The sequence below is a fragment of the Poecilia reticulata genome, linkage group LG6 (genome assembly GCF_000633615.1).
Source record: "Poecilia reticulata strain Guanapo linkage group LG6, Guppy_female_1.0+MT, whole genome shotgun sequence".
Lineage (NCBI taxonomy): Eukaryota > Metazoa > Chordata > Actinopteri > Cyprinodontiformes > Poeciliidae > Poecilia > Poecilia reticulata.
Genome location: NC_024336.1, coordinates 29,597,283 through 29,619,008, shown reverse-complemented (window position 1 = coordinate 29,619,008; position 21,726 = coordinate 29,597,283). Strand labels below are relative to the sequence as shown.

Here is a 21,726-nt window from a genome sequence, read left to right as displayed (position 1 = left end):
TGCAACTATTCAGTTGTAACTAAGTAGTTACAACTATTAAACTATTTATATGTATATAGATATATGTATCTATATAAATATAAGTATGTATATAGATACATATTTTGTATCTATGACACAAAATAGTTATCTATTTTGTACTAAAAAGTACCTGGAAAGTTTCAGCTTGGTACTTTATAAGTTGCATATAAATTCCCTGTTTTCTGTATAGGTTTCCTATAAGTTATTTTTTAAATAAGCCATTAAAACGATCCTGCGCCATCATCCTCCAACTACTTCCTGTTGTCGTCTTCTTCGTGGTTTGTGCCAGTAGTAACATCTGGATGTTGATGGTGTGACTTGTGTGATGCCAAAAAAGTGTTTCCATTGTTTCCATCCAAACTTTTTTTTAATCCAAAACCACGTTGGCATGTTTCCATTAAACAGTTTTTTCCCCAAAATGCCAATTGCACAATTAAATGTAAATACCCTGTATTATCTGCTGCAGAGATGAGTGACTAAAGCGAATGGTATTCTGTAAGGTAGCGATGCTCCTGGCTGTTGCATGTTTTGTTAACAAAACAGAAAAACGCGAGCGCTCTTCTGCGCGGCGACATCCATCAGCCAAAGTCCTTTACTGAACCGCAGTCTGCTTTGTTTTTATGGCAGGAAGCGCAGACTGTGACGACGCTGCTCCTTCTTTTTGTTTTGAATCGAGTCATGCGGGTGATTTATCCAGAAATTCCTGTATCATGTGTCTGCGAGTCGTCACATATTCCCAGCCCCGCTCAGAGGCTGAAACATGAGGAAGAGGGCTCGCGTTCAGGGAGGGAGCGAAACGTGCCTTTCCTGATTGGAGCCGTTGTGCTGCTCGGCATCCCGTGTGGGCTGCAGTACAATGCCGACCCGTTCAGAGAGCCGACTCCCAGCGAGGGGAGGCCGATCACATCCCCACGCTCTGCAAATAACTGAGATGATTAGGAGGAGAAAAGGGAGTCGGAGCCAGCAGCGTTCACATGGGATCCGTTAAACCAGTTCCACTCCCTTTAGATCTCACTGCGCCACATCAGCTTCATCTACGTGTGTTTTAATGAACCGAATTACGTATTTGTGTCAGCTGCAGTGAGGAACAGTTGCATCCTGGGAAGTTTCCAAGTTTTTACTGAAACATTTGAGAATAATCTCAGAATTTCTTATTTTTTTCTGTCAAATTTTAAACTTTTCAGAACACTGATATTTTCAAGTTTTATACACGAAGATTTCTGTGATTAAATACAATTTCTGAGTTTTTTTTGGTGAATATGTACTCTTCCTTTTTAACTTTTCTCTCTCCAATACGCCGTCGAACTAAAGAGATTACACACAAAGAAGCATCAGAAATCAATTCCCATCGCGGACGCCTCCACTAGTTCAGTTACGATTGATCTTCTGTGTTGATTTAGCCTCAATTATTTTAACCAATAGTCAATATGAGGGCAAACAGAACACTTTTATCTGATTTGGAAATTTAGCAGGACCTTATCACCTGGTGTCGATGCTGGGAACATGACACACACTGACCGTCTTCGCTGTAGTACAAAAAGTTATATTTTATGGTTTTAGTTCCTGTTATGTCAGCAAAAAATGTCAGGTCTGTAGAATGGGGAAACTTTTAATTAGTTCTGCTTGTTGGGATTTATATTTGTAAGAATTAGCAATAATTGCAACAGTACAGTGGGACTTTTTTTTTTTTTTCAACAGAAGCATCACATCTAATTGGTCTTTAACTGAACTGACATTTTGATACATTTCAGGTTTTACACAATCAGTTTAAGTTTAATTTCTTTAAGATTTTCCCGCCAAATGTTCAGAGTGATGATGTCACGCACTCTAGATTCCGACCCTGTGAAATATTCAGGATTCATTTGACTTAAGTTGCACACAGTTTCATTTCCACAGGTACAGTTTATACATGAAAACGTAGGTATTTCTGTCTACTTTCACCCAGCGTGTCTCTCACTGTGGCAGAACTTAAAGTTTTGTGTCAGATCAGCCCAGAGTGCAGAAACCTCACACCCAGGCTCTCATTCACTCCCATTATATTCCAGATTTAAATTGTTCTTTCCAAACTGGAACTAAAGGCTCTCTTTAACATGAAATGACGTAGAAGCGTCTAAATTTACGCGTGTCGCCACTAGAAGATTGTGCCACTTATGGTAGAAATATTCATTTGATACGACTTTACATGGCTGCTTGTTTAAGACTTAATTTCTTATTTGCTTGGCTTGTGAAACGGTTGTTGCTCTGGGCTCCCAAATCGCCATAGCAACGAATGACTCAGCATTATTATAGCTTAGATTTCTTTTTTCATTACTAAGCCGCTTCTTCCTTCTTAAAGCAAAAATGCTAATTGCTTGAACTCTTAGGTAATTAAGTGAAGCTTTGCAGAATCAAGATGTAAAACACCTAAAATGCAAACAGGATGTGCTATTAAAAAATAAAGCCAACAGATGCTCTTCAAAGTCTTTGTTTCAGTAAATGCCGTCTGGATTCAGTGTTTGTTGCTGCATTTGTGCCCTGCAAAGATTTCAGATTTAAATTAATTTTAGAGGTCACTTTTTGTTGCCTCTTTATATTTTGAGGTTTTTGTGTTCAGAGAAATGGGTCAGAAAAAAACTCGGCCTGCCACTTATGAGTTACAGCTCAGCTGTCTGCACATACAGAGTATTCAGCCAGGCTTCCTCATGTGGTTGTTTAATGCGTCATTCAGCCTCAACTTGAAGTTTGGCCTTAATCCTAATCTCAGCAATCTCTGAACGAGACCTAAACATCAGTCTGATTGGTTCCAGGCTGCACAAAGGCAGGAAGCTCTGCTGAGAATCATACCTCATAATCTTATCAGACTTCTGGAAAAAAAGATAAAAGTTGTGTTTTTTTTTTCTCCCTGCACAGATACAGCTGTAATGACTTTAATGACAATAATGAGTTCACACCCTGAGCCTTGACCTGCACAGATAAACCTTCACATTTCTGTTTGCTTCTGTTAATGATGGATTTCTAGGAGGAAGGAGAGTTGAAAGTTCAAATCAGATGATCGGCTCGTGTTTTAAAAAATGAAGAGAACCGTCCCGTAAGCTTCTCCAGACACACTTTCCTACTACGTTGTACTATGACGAATATGGAAAAAGGGAGTACATTTCTGCAAAAGATTTTCAGACTGATCTCAGAAATTTTCTAGGAAAAAATCTTGGAGCTTCAAAAGTTTAGATTCACTTTTGGAAATTTTCTGACTTCTTAAAGCAGATACTTTTTGTCTCAAAGTTTTTTAAGCTAATTTTCATTTTTTGACTTTGGAAACACAGAAACATCCCATTTTTTTCTAGAAAATTTCTTAGATTCATTAAAAAAATTCTGAATTTTTTTTCTATCAAATCTTTGACTTTTCAAACTCAAACTTCCCAGATTGTTCTTGAAAATGTCCTAAATTAATCTAAAAATATTTGAATTTTATCTATCATGTCTGACTTTTCACACTCAGAAACTTTAAACTTTTTTTTCTAAAAGTTCCTGAGGGTTTTGGTGGAAATTTTCTTCTTTTTAACGTCTCTAATTCTCTCCTCGTCCTTCCTTCACTGTTTGAGAAATGCGTCTGTGGTGCAGAGCGATGGGAGACGTTCCCATTGCTCTGCTTCTCTGGAATGATGGAAAACATCATAAAAAGGCCCGCACCTCTGGAGTTGTTTAACTTTCTGTCCTGCTACATCTAAAATCTGCATTCCATGTAATCCTCTTTGCATGCTCCATGATGTCACGCCGCCGCCCGTTTTTCCTGATCGTTTGCATGCCTTTGTTTCACGCCGCCGCTGCTGTTGTCCTCGGCTCGCCATGTCCGCCGAGCATTAAAAGTGGAAGATGAGAAATTATCTGAAAGCAGAAGTTGTTGCTTCGTCGTTCTGGGGAAACGATGCGAAGAACTGAACAGATTGTGGTATCAGACTCTAACGTCTGAGAAAGGGGTCAGAGGTCAAGTGGTTCTGAGGAGCTCATTAATCCAGAGAAGGGAGGGAGGAGTGGAGCTGGGAATGAGAGGGTGAAGTGTTGGGAAAAGAGTTTCAAACTCGACAGGGCCGGACAAAACCTTTTTGAGGCCCTAAGCAGGTTTTAATTTAGGGCCCCCAATACCAACATGACACTTCATCTTTCACAGAGTTATAATGGTGATTCTTGCTATAATTATAGCAAATTTTGCTGGACAATAAATTGTCCCAGAAGTTTTTGCAATAAACAATAATATTTCGGTTTTGAGAACATTTTCAAGTAATACAATAGTAATGGCATAAAAATGCAAGAAAGCATTCTCAAAGATCTATAAACTTTAATTTCTAACAAACATTTAACAATGGAACTTGAATACATTTAAAATATCCAAAGTAAACAAACAAAACAACTGAAACTGTTTATTCGCAACAACAAAGTCAGTTATGAAGTCTTTAAACAAAATTGTTCTTCAAAAAAAAGAGACAAAAGAGTAAATCATGCAAATGTAAATTATTTAGCTTGTTTTAATCTAATTAATTGCTTATTGCAACAGGCCTATTTATTTGTGTAATTTGTAATTGGCTTACGATGTACCGGTTTTATTATGGCTCCTGATTTCAACCTTAAAAGAGAAGCAAACAAGAAAAGATGCCCTAACTAATTCATATTTTTAAATGCAGAGTGGCATGTATCTGCAGACAAACACAAAATCTACAGAAAACAAGAGGGCAAGTTTAATATCTTTTGTTTTTAAAATTTTGAGCAATGTGTAAAACATGCAGTCTTGAATAAAAAACACAGTAGATGCGTTTCCTTAAAATGGAATCATGGTGCGTAAACATATTTAGCTCTCTGCTAAAAATCTCCTTCATTTGATACGTTTTGGTGTTTAAAAGGGAGAAAACAAACTACTTGTTTATGTGTAGATCTACTAACCACAAACGAACCACAATCAGCATCAAGCAACTGCAATATTTGGCTGGATGTCATATTTCAATGACCAAACATGCAAATTCTGCAGGATGATAACAACACGGTGTATCTGTCCAGTTGGTTTGACTTTCCAACACTTTGTCGATGCGAGATTCATAATTTGTATCATCTGCAATGTTCAGCCATAGTATCACAACTGTTGGGTTTTTCAGAGCAACATTTGTGGCAGAACTCCACAGAGCAGCACCAGAGGGATTTAGCAGATAACAGGAAGGCTAGCTGGAGTGCAGAAAGTTGCTCTAACTAATTAAAAAAATTCCCTCTGTTTCGTTGGGCATAAAAGATTTAAACAGTTTTATCAGCCTGTTGGAAGACTTTGAGAAGCCAAGAATAATCACAATCTAGAAAATAGATGGAGATGCTAATTGTACTAATGATGCTAAGCACTATTAAAAATAGCAAATTTCAAAATACAGGGTTACAAGTATCGCCACTGTACAACGGCCGCTGGATAAAACAAGTGTTTTGTTGTTGACCTTTCATTCAGAAACCACTTGCTGCATTCTTGTTGGTTGTGCAGGAGGCTCCACTTCTGCTTTTCAAAGATGTACGGTAGTACAATTGCACATCTGTTTGTAGCCATTTTCACATGTGAGTTCAAACGTTGAGTTAAACAGAGCAGACTGAAATCCCATTATCTAAGAATGATTTACATAGACCGTACACTTAAATCCTAACCGTCACTTTAAACCGTTTCAGGTTTCATTCAGTAGCTCACGTTTGCGATTGTGTAGAAAGAGCGGCTCTCTCAGGGTCCCATTTATCCAAAGACAGCCTCTGGAGTCTTGCATCGACCTCTGACCCCTCACAGCTCTGCTGCTTTTCCACAGTAACCCTCCTGCCTTGCGGCAGCCTTGCACGTGCTCAGTGTCTGCGCGCTCCTTGGGTCTGATTTACGGTTTTGTTTAGATAACGTTATATTTGGATCAGAGTTTGGAGCTGCTGGGAGTTCTTTCCAGTTCTCCGTCCGGGAAAGTCGGGTCCGTTGGGAGCTCCTCCGTCGGTTGCTCGTGTTTTTTGTTTGTTTGCTCTTCATCGCAGGCGATAAAATAAGCACATTCAGTTATTAGTGAGCTGCTGAACTCTCAGTAATGGCTGAATAATGCTGTAATAGTCTGTTTTCAACACGTGCTTCGCTCTCATCACGACCCGTGTTTGTAAACATGACGAAGATTTTGGGAAACTGATTCAGCTGACATCATGTGTGTGACCAGGCAGAGATTCGTCCGCCTCTGTTCGGCACATGGAGATAAACAAAAGGAACAAAAGAGTCTTTCTGGGAACTGACTGTTAATCAGAAAGATTTGGAGCAGCAAAATGCAAAAAAAATCCAAAATATATATTTACTCGACTGCAATTTGCCTCTTATCCACTGGACTAGGTCATTTTTAATGTACTAATCCTTTAAAGGGAGCATATTATTCAAAATCTACTTTTTTAGCCTTTAAATATGTTTTTTGTTTACTTTTAGTATCTGAGTGCAAAAAAATCGTAATTTATTCTCTCCCAGTGCTGCGTAAATGTCTTTATAATGAGAATAAAGTCATAATATTACAGCTTTATCATGGTAATATGATGACTATATTCTCATAATATGATGGGAATATTATACTGGTAATTTTCTGACTCTATTCTCGTAATTTTATTTTTACTTTTTCGTCTGTGGACCTACTGCGTTCTCATTTTTCAAAGTGTTTCCCATCTTTTTTCTTTTTTTTTTTTTTTAAAGGAAATTCATATTGGCATTCTTTGTTTTCATATTAACTGAATTATTTTAATGTAGTTATTGACTTAAAATTTGGATAAGATGCAAATTAGAGGTAACCAATCATATTGGTCACAAATGCCGCATTCAGTTAATGTTTTCTTATGTTTATGTGATTTTAATTCGTAGTAAACAAGGTGTTTGTGCTTTCTTTACCTGTAATAACATCTTATTATTGGCTCTGTTCTTCAGCTTCATCTGTTTTTTTAGTTTGTTGCTCTTAGAGTTGAAAACATTCACAGAAAATTGAAAATAAGTTACCTGTCATTTATTCTCTTTAACTGCTTAATAATATGGTTAATATGGAAGATTTTAGTATTTTTGTATAAAAGGAACATTTTGTTGGTTCAGTCTTTTTGTTTTTGGGCTAGAAAAATATTATTTGTTTACATTTAGCAACAAGAGCAGGAGATTTCTCAGTGCCTAGTTTAATTAGTGAGGCTGCGGCATGTTTGAGGTTCAAACACAAACAAAAGGAAATAATTAGTGTTGTGTTGAAAATCTTTTATTCTTAGATTTTATTTGTTTTGTAAAAATAAAAAATATATATTCTAAAAAAGTTCTCCTGCTGTTTCAGGACTTGCTAGTTTTCAGTGAAGTGCAGAGGAAATACAGAAGCATTTACAGCTACAGGAACTCTTATTCTCTTTAACTTGCCACATTATCTATATAAAACACTGTAGATGCGTTAAAATAGATGTGCATGTCTGGCAGATGGCTCCGACACAGTTCAATAACTTTACTTCTTCAATTTGGCCTGTAGTTTTTATCACAGTAACTGTTTGTTTAAGGGCTAAATGCTTATCTCCGTTTCTGAGTATTGTGGTCTTCTCCTTCATTTTTCAGAAAAGGAGGGAATTGCCATAGCAACCAGCAGCGGTAGGCACCGCTAGCTAAAGTTAGCTAGGCTAATCCTAAAGCTGTAATCACAAACACTAGATCCACTAAAGCTAAAGCGTTAGCTGAGCTTAAACATATTTAGAGGAAGCTAATGCTAAAGCGCTAACTTCAAATGAAATTATATCTGCGCTTGAAAGGCTACAACCGTCAAGCACCAGTTTGATTTTGACCTAATTTACATCTTTTTTGATGCCCTTTGTTTATATTTTTTTTATTTTTCCTATTTTATTTTGTTCCAGGATGTTTCATGCTTTAAGTAAAGTTGAGAAACGAAAATGGAGAAGAAGTGGAGCTGCTGAGTAAACAGTTTAAATCCACCTCAAAATAAGAGCCTCAATATAAACGTTTAACTATGTGACATTTATAAAACAGCCAAGTTTATTACAAGTTTAGTGCTTTAGAATTTATCTGGAAAAATTATTTGGGGGAAGCTGAGTGCGCTAGGCGTTTTAAAAGTTAGCTGAAGTGTTATATGAAACTTCAGCTCTGCTATTAGTGGATTAGAGGAAGTGTGCCCGCCATTGGAAACCAGGCTCACATTCTTGTTTGCATCTGTGTTCGTTTATTCTTTATTTATTCAACGTGAAGCTAGTAGCTTCATTTGCAGCCAAAGAAACTTGATACATCATCGAGAAAACCACGCGGAAGTATGGGCACGGGGCGAAATTCTTATGTTTCTCAGAAGACCCTGAATATTTCCTGGATGTTGCACATCAAATGTTTATACTGATAACTGGAGGAAAACATTGAGCAGAAACTGCTGCTGCTCTCCTGCAGGAAGTGCGAAGTGGCGTTCCTGTATGCATCGTCCTGTCCCTGCAGCAGCTTCAGTTCTTGATTACGTTCTTACTTCCTGTCTCGAGTGACGCTGAAACTTTCTCGGAGTCGTTTCTTCACAGAAATCTGCAGCTGTGTCCGCCCACGCAGCTGCAGACGTCAAGCCTCACAGCTGCGTCGTCATGCCAAACGGCGATCTACGCCTCTATGCAGCAGATGGAGAAGTTGGAGCCGCCGATGGCTGGAAGGAAGTGACTCCGTCGCTTCGAGAGCCGCAGCTTTGCATGCGGTCGGACGAAGTCTGGCAGCAATCACCTTCTGTTTGAGAACAAGAATTATTAGTGAAACTGCGACTAAAGTGGCTTTGAAATAAAAAGACCTGGCAGGTCATTAATACCCCTGGTGGCTTTGTTGTTCCAGGTGTGTTTGGTTTGGTCAGCTGACCTGCAAAATGGCTACTTGACCTTTCCAGTGGCGAGCTGAACACCTGATGGGTTTCTCCTCGGTCAGCTGCTGCTCTCCTCCTCTTCCCACTCCGCTTTGGTTTCTCTTTCTTCTCTGGTGCTCGAGTGTTTCCTCATGAGTCATCCAGAGAGGAGTGGGGGGAAAATCCAAGTTTTCCTGCAACTCAGCAAATGTTGCTCATATAATCAGGGAGATGATGATCGCAGAAAGAGTGCTGAGTTGTGCAGAAGGTTTTAGTTTTCAGTTCTTATTTTTGCCTAAAAACGGAAGCATAAATGTGCCAAAGCGAGGGTTAAAGTTGCTTTGGGCTCAACTGGATATATTTTTTGAAGAATAATTTGATTTAGAGACCTCATAATTAATTTTATTTGTCGTTTCTGTTATTTGTTGCGGATATTTAAAATGTTTTCCAGGTTTAGTGTTAAATATCCGTTAGAATTTAAAGTCTATTGATCTTTGAGACCATTTTCTGGCATTGTCTCAAAACCACACTATCATTTTTCTGAATACCTTCTATGACAATTTATTGTCCAGCAAAACTTGTTATCATGACAGGCCTAAGTGAGATGCCAAATGGACCAGGATTAAATGCAAAGTGTATTTAAATGTAATGCTAATCTGTATGGAGTACAACACAAAGTCAGCCAAAATCTGCACAGCAGAGAGGAAAACCCAGATTGGCCGAAATAATTCAAAAAGAAATGGGCAAGAATGAACTCAAATTGAGACACAAATGAGGCTGAAATTGGACGTAAAATGAGGCACAAAGCTGGTCAAATTTGCCCACGTTGGATGGAAAATATTCTGGAATTTAGCATAAATTAAACTGAAATTTGGGGAAAATTGGAAGCAATTCACCATTCTGGACACCAGACTGGCAAAAACTGGTTTCAAAAACAACCAAAAAGAGTCATGAAGTTGGCAGAAGCGAAGCACACGGTTGGCTGATGGCCGGGTTGTGGTCTGCTTGGGTTTTTTTGTTCCAACTTACAGGCTTCTGTTTCCAGAAAGCACTGAGTTTGACGGGAAAAAACTCCAGTTTATTTTGGGGATGTGGTGTTTTAGGACCATTTCTGTTGCCGTTTTTATGTCGGATGAATTGTTAAAATGATGCTTCATGTGACCAAACATTTCCCAGAACATCTGCCTTATGTCCTCTCTTCCTTTTATTGTTTTTTTTTTTTTGTCTTCATCATTGCTCCGTCTGCTTCTCACGGTGGGGGAAAAGCATAACATACATCTCCATCCTCTTGTTTCTATGGCAACACAGCAGAGAGCAAAGGAGCCGAGAGTTGCAGGAGGCTCCTTCATCCCTCCTTTATGATGAAAAGCAAAGTGAAAAGAGACAGAGTAAGGGGAAAAACGAGGGCTGGGAGCAGAAAAACGGTTATGAGGAAGAGGAGGGGAGGAAGAGGAGATGGGCCGGCGCTCGCTCTTGTACAGGATGTTGTATCTATGGCAACCTCTGCTGGTTATCAGAAAATTGAAGTCCCTTCTGTTCGTTCTGCTCTGCCTTTTCAGAGACGCGGTGCCATTTATCTCCCGCTTCATATTCTGCTCTTCATCTCATTACCGAGTCGTGCGCCGCAGAAACAAAACAAAACAAAAACACAACCCGGTTCGGCGGCCTGCAGACGGAAAGACTGCAGCCGGCGTTTACTCTTCCACAGAAAATGAAACATCTCCCCTGAACCAATATTTGCCGTGGACGTGGTCTGTAATGAAAATCCTGCGCGTGGAGCCAGCCAGCGATCTATGAGCTGCAGAGGGACGTGCACATGAAGGAAGAGCGTGTTTGTTCTTCAGCGGAGGGAGGAGGAGGAGGGAGCTGTTTGCTCTATAGAGCGAGAGATGGATGCAATTAAAGAAGAGGAGCACCTGTCCGCTGGAGTCGCCGAGCCGCTTTCATGCAGCGGCCGAGGAGAGTTTCTGCGAGAAAAACATGAAAGAAGGAGAGAGAACCCAATCCAGCTGGACGGCTTTGGTCAGGGGTGTCCAAAGTGCGGCCCGGGGGCCAAGTTTGGCCCTCAAGAAGGCTACGTTCACATTGCAGCCTGATATGAAAATGGATGGAGATGCTAATTGTGCTAACGATGATAATCGCCATCATCGTTTGTCTTCATCATTGCTCCATATAGCTTGAAAATGGCAAATTTCAAGCTATATGGTTACAAGTATTACTTGTTTTCTTTCACTGTTGTATGCGATGTACAATGGCTGCTGGAAAAAAAACAAGTAGTTTGTTGGTTCAGAAACCATTTGCTGCATTCTTGTTGGTTGTGCAGGAGGCTCCACTTCTGCTTTTTAAACGTAAACGGTTTAGAAGTGCGGAAAGACATCAGTTCAATAAAGAATCATAATTCTCAGTCCTGGGAAGTCTGAATCAATTCTGAATACTGAAAAATGGGGAGCTGTATACGTTTCTAATAATTTTTTAAATATTTTTTATTATTTAAGAAAAACCCGGGCAGCTGAGGCTACATTCACACTGTGACCCAAATCCATTTTTACTCTCTGTTTCATTTCCATAAAGGATTTAGACAGTTTGGCAGACCTTCCTTTGTTTTAAATCTGGAATGATTTTCATGTCCCTTGTCTACAGAAATCTGACTGCTTTTCACTCACTGTTCAAGAATATTTTTAATATTTTTAAGCCTCACTAGTTGTTTCTTCTCCCCAGAAAAGGCAGGATTTACCATAATCAGACCAGAAAGTTTCTCCCAGTTTCACTCTGAGTCTTGACATTAGATCCACTACAGAAAATGTTCTCCTCTCTGCTCATCTCACCACTAAACTATCTTCTGCTTCCCTTTATAACTCGTTTTATGGGAACTTGGTCAGATGTAATTTACAGTTAAGCAGCTCTCTCACATCAGCACTCCTTAAAAACCCGATCGCTTCGTCTGCTGTCGTTTTCAGCGCGTCTTTGTGTCGTTCCTCCTTTGGGATCGTAAATACTAGCCCGCTCTGTGAACTCCTGGGCAGCAAAAGAAAAAAGAAAAGTAAAAGAATAACAAACAGTTAAAGAGCAGAGCAGCAGCTAAAGCTTCTGCAGATGACGTCTGCTCTGGCTTTTTGTGTTAATCTTCCATCAACAATAATTGCAAGCTAAATCATGCAGTGACGCTAATGTCTGCAGAATCAGCGGTGAATCATTTATGGCTCTTATAATAGAGCTGCCTTAACCATTTCTGTGAAACTCCTCCCATGGTTTTAGGAGGGAGAGCTTGGTTTCCTTGTGGTTTTGACTTGCTCTTGATATTTTTATCTGCCTGGTTCACAAACGCAAGCACACATATTTCTCTTGCGTCCGGAAACTTGTGGTAATTTGTCAGTGTTTCTGTAATCTTTGGGACGGCCTGGGATCGTCGCTTCCCGCTCCCCCTCAGTTCAGTTGGTTTTTCCACCTGGTTTCTGCATGTGAACACAGCATCACTGGCTGATTACGCCGACTAAAGTACCTGCAGGTTAGTTTGCTCAGGGCGGCTCGGGTTAGGAGATGTTTCTTTTTGTCTTTCCAGCTGACTGGCAGGAAAAACAAAAGCCTTGTTTCTGCTCTGGCTCTGCTCCAGCAGACATCTTGTACTGTAAACAACATGCAGGCTGACGCTGTTGTCTTCTTTCTGCCTGCAGCCCACCGGTTACATGGAGACGACTTTGTCCTACAGCTCCATAGAGGACCTGCAGCTCCTCTCCTGGGACAACGCTCCCAAGTACTGCATCCAGCTCAGCATCCCTGGAGGCACCATCCTGCTGCAGGTGATTCACACACACCAGGAGGATGGAAATCGGGTGTTTGAACCTGCAGAACCTGACGTCAGCTACCTCTGTAGCAAAAAGTAACATCGAAAACATCCATAAAAACTCCTGATTAATCACATTACAGATAAATGAGTACAAAAATGTGAAAACATTTGCAGGCTAAATCATGCAATGACGCTAATGTCTGCAGAATCAGCAGTGATAAGCACAAAGATCTGGATAAAGTATTACTTATCTGTGTCAAATTTGCAAACTCAGAAAGTTTTTACTCCTTTTTTTCTATCTACAGTGGCCCAACATGCCTCTGTGAACAAATCTATGGAAAAAAAAATCAAATTTAAATGATATAAAAAAAGAAATAATTAATAATCACCATTAATAATAATATACATGTAGGCAGAAATGGAAAATGGATAATAAATCATAAAAACTATACAGAATAGTGACATTTTTTAAATCTATCTAGCTAGTTATGTTGCTAGATTTTTAAAAAGGACTTGAAAACCCTGAGGATACTGAGCAAAACGTCCCTCTTTACTAAATATAAACAAAAATGTAGTTTTGTCAGATTTCTGTTGTCGTTGTCAAAGACCGTGAGCTAGCAAGCTATCTAAAACCTGTAATTTAATAACATTAAACTCTCATCCTGCTCCTTCTGGAGACATTTTAATCAGGGACAGGAATAAACACATTAAATTTGATTTAAATGTATTTAATAACTTGGCAGTAAAAAGGGTTTTGAACTGAGAATGTTGCTTATTTTGTCGATCACATGGTTTTCAATTAAAATGCGATTAATTTATTACAAACCCTGGAATTACCTCAATAAAACATTTAATTCCACCACTGATTTTTATGTTTACCAGTGTCCTGAAGAGCTGCTGGGCTGACATTAGCATTTCTCCTCTCTGTTTTCATACGACTTGTTGATAATTGGTTATGATCTTGGAGAGATCTGGCAAAGTCTCATACACACGACCTCAAAAACTAAAAACAAAACCCACTGAGGGAGACACTTGGTGACTTCGACAAGGTGTTGGACGACCTCAGAGATTCATGGCAGCCTTAAAGACAGCAGGGTTGATTGACCACAGAGATGCTTGACACCAGATGACTGGAATGACTGTAACGTCTTTGTTTTTATCTGTAGCCATTTATGTTCCCCGCTTCTATTCATGGTAATTGTCTTTCCAGTAGGTCTGGACAATAAATCAATAATAATATGAGATCAATATCAGCAGATATATATTCAGTCTATAGAATATTCACTGAACTCCAGAACTGCACAGCATTATGGGAGTTGTAGGCAGAGGAAACACTGTAGCTACTCAACCTCTCGCGGCGAGCTAAGCTAGCTAGGTTGGTGGCTTCAGCTCACTCACTCTTTGGTTACCTAGCAACAACTGGAGTAACTTACAGCAGCAGCAGTTTAAGCCACTGCTTAAAAATTAAAAATACAACAAACAATGAAGTAAAAACCAGGCTGGCAATATTTCAGATATTTAAAACAAAAACATGGTAAATAAATATTGAATTTGCCAAGTATTCAGCAGCACCCTGAGACATTTTTTCAGCCGTATCGTTCAACTCTACTTTCTGGTCTTTCTGCTGAGTCGTTTTCTGTTCCTGTTTTTTGTTTTTTGAGATTGTCTTTAGCTGTTTGTGGTATTTTGAATCATCATTCCTAGAAGCGTTTCATTGTCCTGACACGGTTTTCTTCCCCTGAACTCAGCAGCAGCTCTCACACGGCGCTGGACACACTGTTCCCGCTCGGCCGTCCATAACACGGACCATTTCTTTCTCTAAACACACACCGCGCCCTTGCTGCTCCTGTCTTTTTTTCTTTTTCTTTTTTTGACAGCAGTCAGTCGGCTTGAAGTCACCAAACATGACTCTGTTTGTGTTGAGGAGTGCAAAACGCGCAGGAAACGGGTGAAATGACTCCTCCATTGCGTCGCAGCAACAGTTCCGCTTTCCGCGGCGTCGAAGACGAGTGTGATTTAGAGACGCTAATGAGTTATTTACGGCCCCGCCGGCTGTGTAAACACTGGCTGGTCGAAGCAGGCGTGTCTCGGTCAGAGGTGAAGCTCGGAGGATCGTCGTTAAACGGGCAGATTTATGTCTCGCTGCAGGTTGATCCAGGTCTGCTGTGGATGCTGCAGCTTTGTTTCACACAGGAAACCTCGTGTCTTTGTCTTGCATTCTTATTTGTTCACATGACGCTACGGACTCTGATGTCTTTGGTTTGGATTTTATCTGCCAAGTAGAGCTTTTGTTCCGTTTTTTGGGTGCATTATGTATTCAACCCCTTTTGAGTGAATACTTTGCAGAACAAAGTTCATCGCGGTTTCAGCTGGAAGATAAACAGCTGAAACTGAAAGTTATGCAAAACAGCTGAAGATGATCTGATCTGATCGGATGGAGAGCAGCGAGCAGCAGCTTTCAGTTCTTCCCACAGATTCTCAACTGCTTTTAGTTATGGAGTTTGACTAGGCCATTTGTATGCTTTCATCTCAACAATACTTTATCTAGACTTGTCACAAAAACTAATTTTGCTTGGAGACAAATTGTCTCAGTAGTTATTGCGATAAACAATCACACGTTGTTTCGAAGTAATGCATTAAACAATGGCGTATTAATACAAGTTCACCCTGAAGTGGAAGACATTTTAAATATCCAACATGAAACACGACAATCCAGAGAGAAAATGAAAACCACACACAACCAAAACCACAAATAAAATAATTACAAAGTCTCTGAAACAAAGCTTTCAAAAAGGATCATCGAAATGGAAATGGTCAAACTTAGTTTAATTCATCATGCTATTTATTGATTACTAACTTATTTCAACAGGCTTAGATGTATAGTATATAAATCCACACTGTAAAAACACAAAATCTTACCAAGTATTGTTGGTCTAGTTTTTAGTGAATGTTAGTTTTGTCTTATTTTGAGAGCATTAACTTACAAATAACATTTCAGAGAGATTTTAGAGCTTGTTTTATAATAATTCCTAGTAACACTTTATTTGAAGGGGTGTGAATAAGACTGACATGACGCCGTCATAAACATGACATAACATCTGTCATGAACATAAAGGAGTCTTTATTAATGTTTATGCCAGTTGTCATGAAGTGTCATTCGGTAAATAATGATACTTTTAATGCAAAGTTGCATTAAAAGTCCATTAAAAATGTCAACTTTGCATGATTTTGTAAATTATGATAATTTAATGCAAAGTTGGCATAAAGAAGTCATTCATAAAGATTCCTTCATGTTCATGACAGGTGTTATGTCATGTTTATGACAGTGTCGTGTCAGTCTTATGCACACCCCTTCAAATAAAGTGTTACCTAATTGGTCAATGTTGATGAAAAATGATTAGTTCCACTGGCAGATTATTTCATGTCAGACATTTTTGCCACGTTATAAATAATCTGCCAGTGGAACTTGCATATATTTAATCAATATTAAGGAATTATTATAAAACAATCTCATATTTCTAGGAGATTGTATCCAACATATTTGCAGTAGAAACTGGACCAAAAATACTTGGTAAGGTTTTCTTTTTGCAGTGCGTTGTCCATTTCCGTCTTTATTATAGGTCTTAAATTTATTATGATCTTAAAAAGTTTTTGAGTTTGAGCTGAAAAAACCCTTTAAGTTTCCATTTAAAGCTGGACAGAGAGATGTTGGAGTAGGGGATAAGACCTTTGGAAGAGATAGTTTGGACTTCCTCCTCCTTCTCTCTCTGCTCCTTTTCAGCTTCTCTGGAATTTGGGGTCAAAGTTCAGGCATTATATGAGCTTTGGACACCCTGATCAGCTGCTCCAAATAGACAAGAAAGGATAAATAACTTGCTGCCACGGTTACGCATCATAGCCAATGTGCAAAAAGTGATAAAAAGAGGAAGAGCAAACGCCAAACAGTAACGCCTCAAACCAAAACAATGAACAAGAGTGTAGAAAAAGAACAAATGAGGTTGATGAAGACCATCAGTTTTAGTCATTTCCATGTGAATCTAAAGGTTTTTGTTTATTTGGACCTCTTTGTCTCCGTGTCGCTGCAGGCTGCCAACAGCTACCTGAGGGACCAGTGGTTTCACTCCCTGCAGTGGAAGGTGAGCTTTCTGTTCGTCTTTAACTATTAATTCATCAGTTTGGTTACAGAGCTCCTCACTCGCAGACTCATTCAGGAAAAGGTTCTGCTGCTGTTGCTCAGCTTGTCACCGATCTGACCTGTAGAACCCGCCGACACCTGAAGCCGACACCGTCGCTTCCTGTGCTGCGAATTTATAATCCAAGTGTGTCCAGAGGTCCAAACATGAGGGAAATAAATCAAATATTGGATGCAATCCTGCTTTTCTTTTTGATTTACACATTTTGAGTAGTTTTGATCAATGGTTCTCCAACTTTTCTGATGGTTTTTCAAGTTAAATCTGTAAAAATAACAGTTCAACAGTCAGAAAATTTGTTTGTTTTGTGGAAGAGGATTAGGGACCCCTGCAAAAAATTACTTTAATCTCACAGTTATGACTTTAATCTTCTGAGATCAACAGTCAGAATTCTTCTTTTTCTCAGAATTCAAAGTTTTTCATCAGAATTTTCAAGGTTTTTTCCTGAGAAATTTAATTATTTTTCTTTGAATTCTGAATTTTTCTCTGAATTCTGAGGAAAAAAGCCAGAATTGTCAGAAATAATTCTTTTTTTTCTTTCTTTTTTAATGGCCCCAATCCTCTTCCATATTTAACCAACAAGAAAATTCAGAACATTTCCATTTAAAGCTGGACTAAAATCAAAGAATTACAAAGAAGAACTTCATACGACCTCCACAGGGCTTGGAAACCTCCAGGCAGGTCTTTCCATACAGCAGCTCTTCCTTTCCTCTGATTGGATATTTCTCCTGCAGAAAAAGATCTACAAATACCGTAAAGTCCTGAACAACCCGAGCCGCTGGGACGTGGTGCTGAAGGAGATCCGAGCGCTGGTGGACATGGCTCTGACCTCCCCGCTGCAGGACGAATCCATCCACCAGGCCCCGCTGCACATCATCTCCACCCTGCTGGCAGAGGCACGTCTCTCCCTCCTGCACACTCAGGCATTCGCTGAGTGCAGTTTGCTGCTCTGTCGCTTCTTTTAGCATGGGCTTAAATATTTGTGCATAGATTTTAGAACAGGAGCTGCGGTTTGGATGCAGATCCTTTTCTGTTTTCAATCTTTGTTTCTTCGTCCTCTGGTCTTTTTTTACACAACAACTAATTCCTCTGGTTGGCTGCACTGCAAAAACACAAAATTTGTCCAGTTTCTTGTGCAAATATATTATTACATTTGAAATAAGACAAAACTAATTTACAAGTAACTTAAAAATTCCTTAATATTGATGAAAAAGTACTAGATCCACTGTCAGATTATTTCAGTTATAACAAAACATTTTTTCATGTTATAAGTGAAATATTTGCCCATTAATATTAAGAAATGATTGACTGAAAATGAGCTACTTTATGTTGCTGAAAAGTTATTTCTAAGTTAGTTTTGTCTTATTTCAAGTGTAATAAGCCGAAGGTGTCCAAAGTGTGGCCTGAGGGCCATTTGTGGCCCCTGGCATGATTTTGTTTGGCCGCTAACGACAAGATAAGAACCGTAAAAAGTTTGGGCAATAAAACGGGAAACAATTGATGACACAAACAATTTGGAAATTATCTGAAGAGTTTTCATGTTTTTGTTCTTTACTGATACACGGATTTAATAAAAATAAAAATAAAAAGTTTATTATTGAGCAGGTAAACAAAAAAATCAACAATAAACTAATTTTGAATTTTTATCTTAATAAATTTTGATGAAATTCTCCAGTTTTGTTAGCTTAGCTCCAGTAGTTTCCTGTGTTGACAGTTTTCGTTTCTTCCTGTCTGCAGAACTCGAACCTGAGCGCTCAGGATCACGAGAACATCATCGTGGTGAGTTTCCAGGTGAAGCCTCTCCAGCTTCCCGCCATTTTGCCCTTTGACCCCCTGGATATCGACCCCTGCAGTGTTTCTGAGCGCCCGTGTTGTTTGTGCAGCTCACCTGATCCTGCGGCCTGGCGCCCTGCCCAGGTAAATAGCAGATAGCATATGGAAATATTTATCTGCCTATGCTCTTTTGCAGGCAATCGCTCCGCTTTTGGAAAACAACCACCCGCCGCCCGACCTGTGCGAGTTCTTCTGTAAGGTGAGATGAGCAGCAGCAGCGCTTCGCTCAGCTGTTGAACTCTGCAGATTCAGGATTTTAAAAAACGTCTTTCTTGTCCTGCGTGTTGCAGCATTGTCGGGAGCGGCCGCGCTCCATGGTTGTGATCGAAGTTTTCACGCCTGTGGTCCAGAGAATCCTCAAACACAACATGGTGAGAAACCATGAAAAGGCCCTAAAATTCAGGATTTTTTTTTTGTTTTGTTTTAAATCAGTGAACCTGGAAACCTGGAAACCTTTTATCAGCTGCAGATTCTCAGCAGTGAAAACCACTTCCTGTCCCGGCGTGGTTCCACCCTGCCCAGTTCCTTTATGGGATGGCAGACTGGTAGCCGGCTTGTTTCCATTAGAAGCTCCCTGACGCTTTATCCCAGTGTTTCACAATGTAGGGGCCGCGGCCCCCTGAGTGGACGCGAGGGAGCTGTGTGGGGTCCTCAGATAATTGGAGCAAAGATGAGAAAGAAAAGTTAAAAAAAAAAAAAGAATCCCATAATTTTTTATTTATTTTTTTAAGGTTTTGTTGGCTCTAGTGGCCTTTATTTGAAAGTAGTTCGACAGGAAGTGGGGGTAATGCGAGAGGGGAAAGACATGCGGCAAATGTAACCAGGCTGGGAATCGAACCTGCAACCAGAGGATCAAGGCCTCAATACGTGGGTCATGCTTTGCCCCTGCGCCACCACAGCACCCAGAATCCCATGATTTAATCTTAAAATTTTCACTACAATTTTTGTTTTACAGTCATATGAAAAAGTTTGGGCATCCATATTAATCTTAATAATTTTTATTTCTAAATATTTGGGTGTTTGCAACAGCTATTTCAGTTTGATACAACCAATAACTGACGGACACAGTAATATTTCAGTATTGAAATGAGGTTTATTGGACTAACAGAAAATATGCATCAAAACAAAATTTGACAGGTGCAAAAATTTGAGTGTCCTTATTTGAATACTCCTAACTACTTTTCACTGACTTACTGAAGCACAAAATTGGTTTGGTAACCTCATTAAGCTTTGATCTCCATAGCCAGGTGTAGCCAATCATGAGAAAAGGTATTTAATGTGGCCAAATCCAAGTTGTTCTCCTGTTTGAATCTCCTATGAAGAGCGGCATCATGGGCACCTCAAAACAACTCAAATGATCTGAAAACAAAGATTGTTCAGCATAGTTGTTTAGGGGAAAGATACAAAAAGTTGTCTCAGAGATTTAACCAGTTTCCACTGTGAGGAGCATAGTAAGGAAATGGAAGACCACTGGGACGGTTCTTGTTAAGCCCAGAAGTGGCAGGCCAAGAAAAATATCACAGAGGCAGAGAAGAAGAATGGTGAGAACCGTCGAGGACAACCCACAGACCACCTCCAAAGACCTGCAGCATCATCTTGCTGCAGATGGCGTCACTGTGCATCGTTCAACAATTCAGCGCACTTTGCACAAGGAGAAGCTGTTTGGGAGAGTGATGCAAAAGAAGCCGTTTCTGCAAGCACGCCACAAACGGAGCCGCTTGAGGCTCTGTTTGTGAAGTCAGCTTCATTTTGGAATAAGGTCCTGTGTACTGATGAAACAAAGATGGAGTTGTTTGGTCATAAAAAGAGCCATTATGCATGGAGGCAAAAAACACATTATTCAAAGAAAAACACTTGCTACCCACTGTCAAGTTTGGTGGAAGTTCCATCATGCTGTGGGGCTGTGTGGCCAGTGCCGGCACTGGGAGTCTTGTTAAAGTTGAAGGTCGCATGGATTCCACTCAATATCAACAGATTCTTTAGAATAATGTTCAAGAATCTGTTACAAAGTGGAAGTTACACCGGGGATGGATATTTCAGCAAGACAGTGATCCAAAGCACCGCTCCAAATCTACTCAGGCATTCATGCAGAGGAACAATTACAATGTTCTGGATGGCCATCCAGTCCCCAGACCTGAATATCATTCAACATCTGTGGGATGATTTGAAGCAGGCTGTCCGTGCTCGACGACCATCAAACTGAACTGACCTGGAATTGTTTTGTAAAGAGGAATGGTCAAAAATACCTTCATCCAGGATCCAGGAACTCATTAAAAGCTACAGGAAGCAACTAGACGCTGTTATTTTTGAAAAGCAGGATCTACTAAATATTAATGTTCCTTTTCTGTTGAGGTGCCCATACTTTTGCACCTGTCAAATTTTGTGTTAATGCGTACTGCACCTTTTTTTTAAGTCCAATAAACCTCATTTCAGTACTGAAATATTACTGCGTCCATCAGTTATTGGTTGTATTAAACCGAAAGAGCTGTTGCAAACACCCAAATATTTAGAGATAAAAATAAATAAGATTAATAGGGGTGCCCAAACTTTTTCATATGACTAAGTTTTTAAATGAAATATAAGTTATGAAAGTCATAATATTACAACTTTATTCATAAAATATTGTGACTATATTCTTGAAAAAATATGACTATTCTCATAATTTTCTGACTTTATTATTATGTTATTTCAACTTTTTTTATGGTTTTATTCTCATAATGTTGTGACTTTATTCTCGTACTTTTGTGATTTTTATTCTTTGTAATATAACTTTATTTAGTTATTTTGACTATTTTCATATGTTTATTCTCACAGTTTTGACTTTATTTTCTTAATTTTATGACTGTATTTTTGAAATATTTTGACTTTATTGTTAATACCTTTATTCTCGCAATATTTTGACTTTGTCATATTATTTCAACATTATTCCTGTACGACCTTATTCTCATAATTTAATGACTTTATCTTCATAATTTAACGACTTTATTCTCATAATCTAACGACTTTATTCTCATAATCTAACGACTTTATCTTCATAATTTAACGACTTTATTCTCATAAT

The 21,726-nt window shown here is 39.2% G+C and overlaps 1 protein-coding gene across 2 annotated transcripts in view; it reads left to right on the top strand.

Moving 5' to 3' along the window:
* cmip (c-Maf inducing protein) overlaps window positions 1–21,726 on the top strand; it is a 37,475-nt gene that overhangs the window by 4,501 nt on the left and 11,248 nt on the right. Inside the window, exons 1-7 of one of the 2 annotated variants that reach the window (XM_008412546.2) lie at window positions 10,245–12,363; window positions 12,530–12,655; window positions 16,728–16,778; window positions 17,567–17,728; window positions 18,570–18,611; window positions 18,802–18,864; window positions 18,956–19,036. In XM_008412546.2, the coding sequence (XP_008410768.1) occupies window positions 12,542–12,655; window positions 16,728–16,778; window positions 17,567–17,728; window positions 18,570–18,611; window positions 18,802–18,864; window positions 18,956–19,036 (513 nt within the window). In that variant the 5' untranslated portion in view covers window positions 10,245–12,363; window positions 12,530–12,541. Of the gene's footprint in view, window positions 1–10,244; window positions 12,364–12,529; window positions 12,656–16,727; window positions 16,779–17,566; window positions 17,729–18,569; window positions 18,612–18,801; window positions 18,865–18,955; window positions 19,037–21,726 lie in introns of those variants that run through there. The other variant, XM_008412545.2, reaches the window with a different exon arrangement.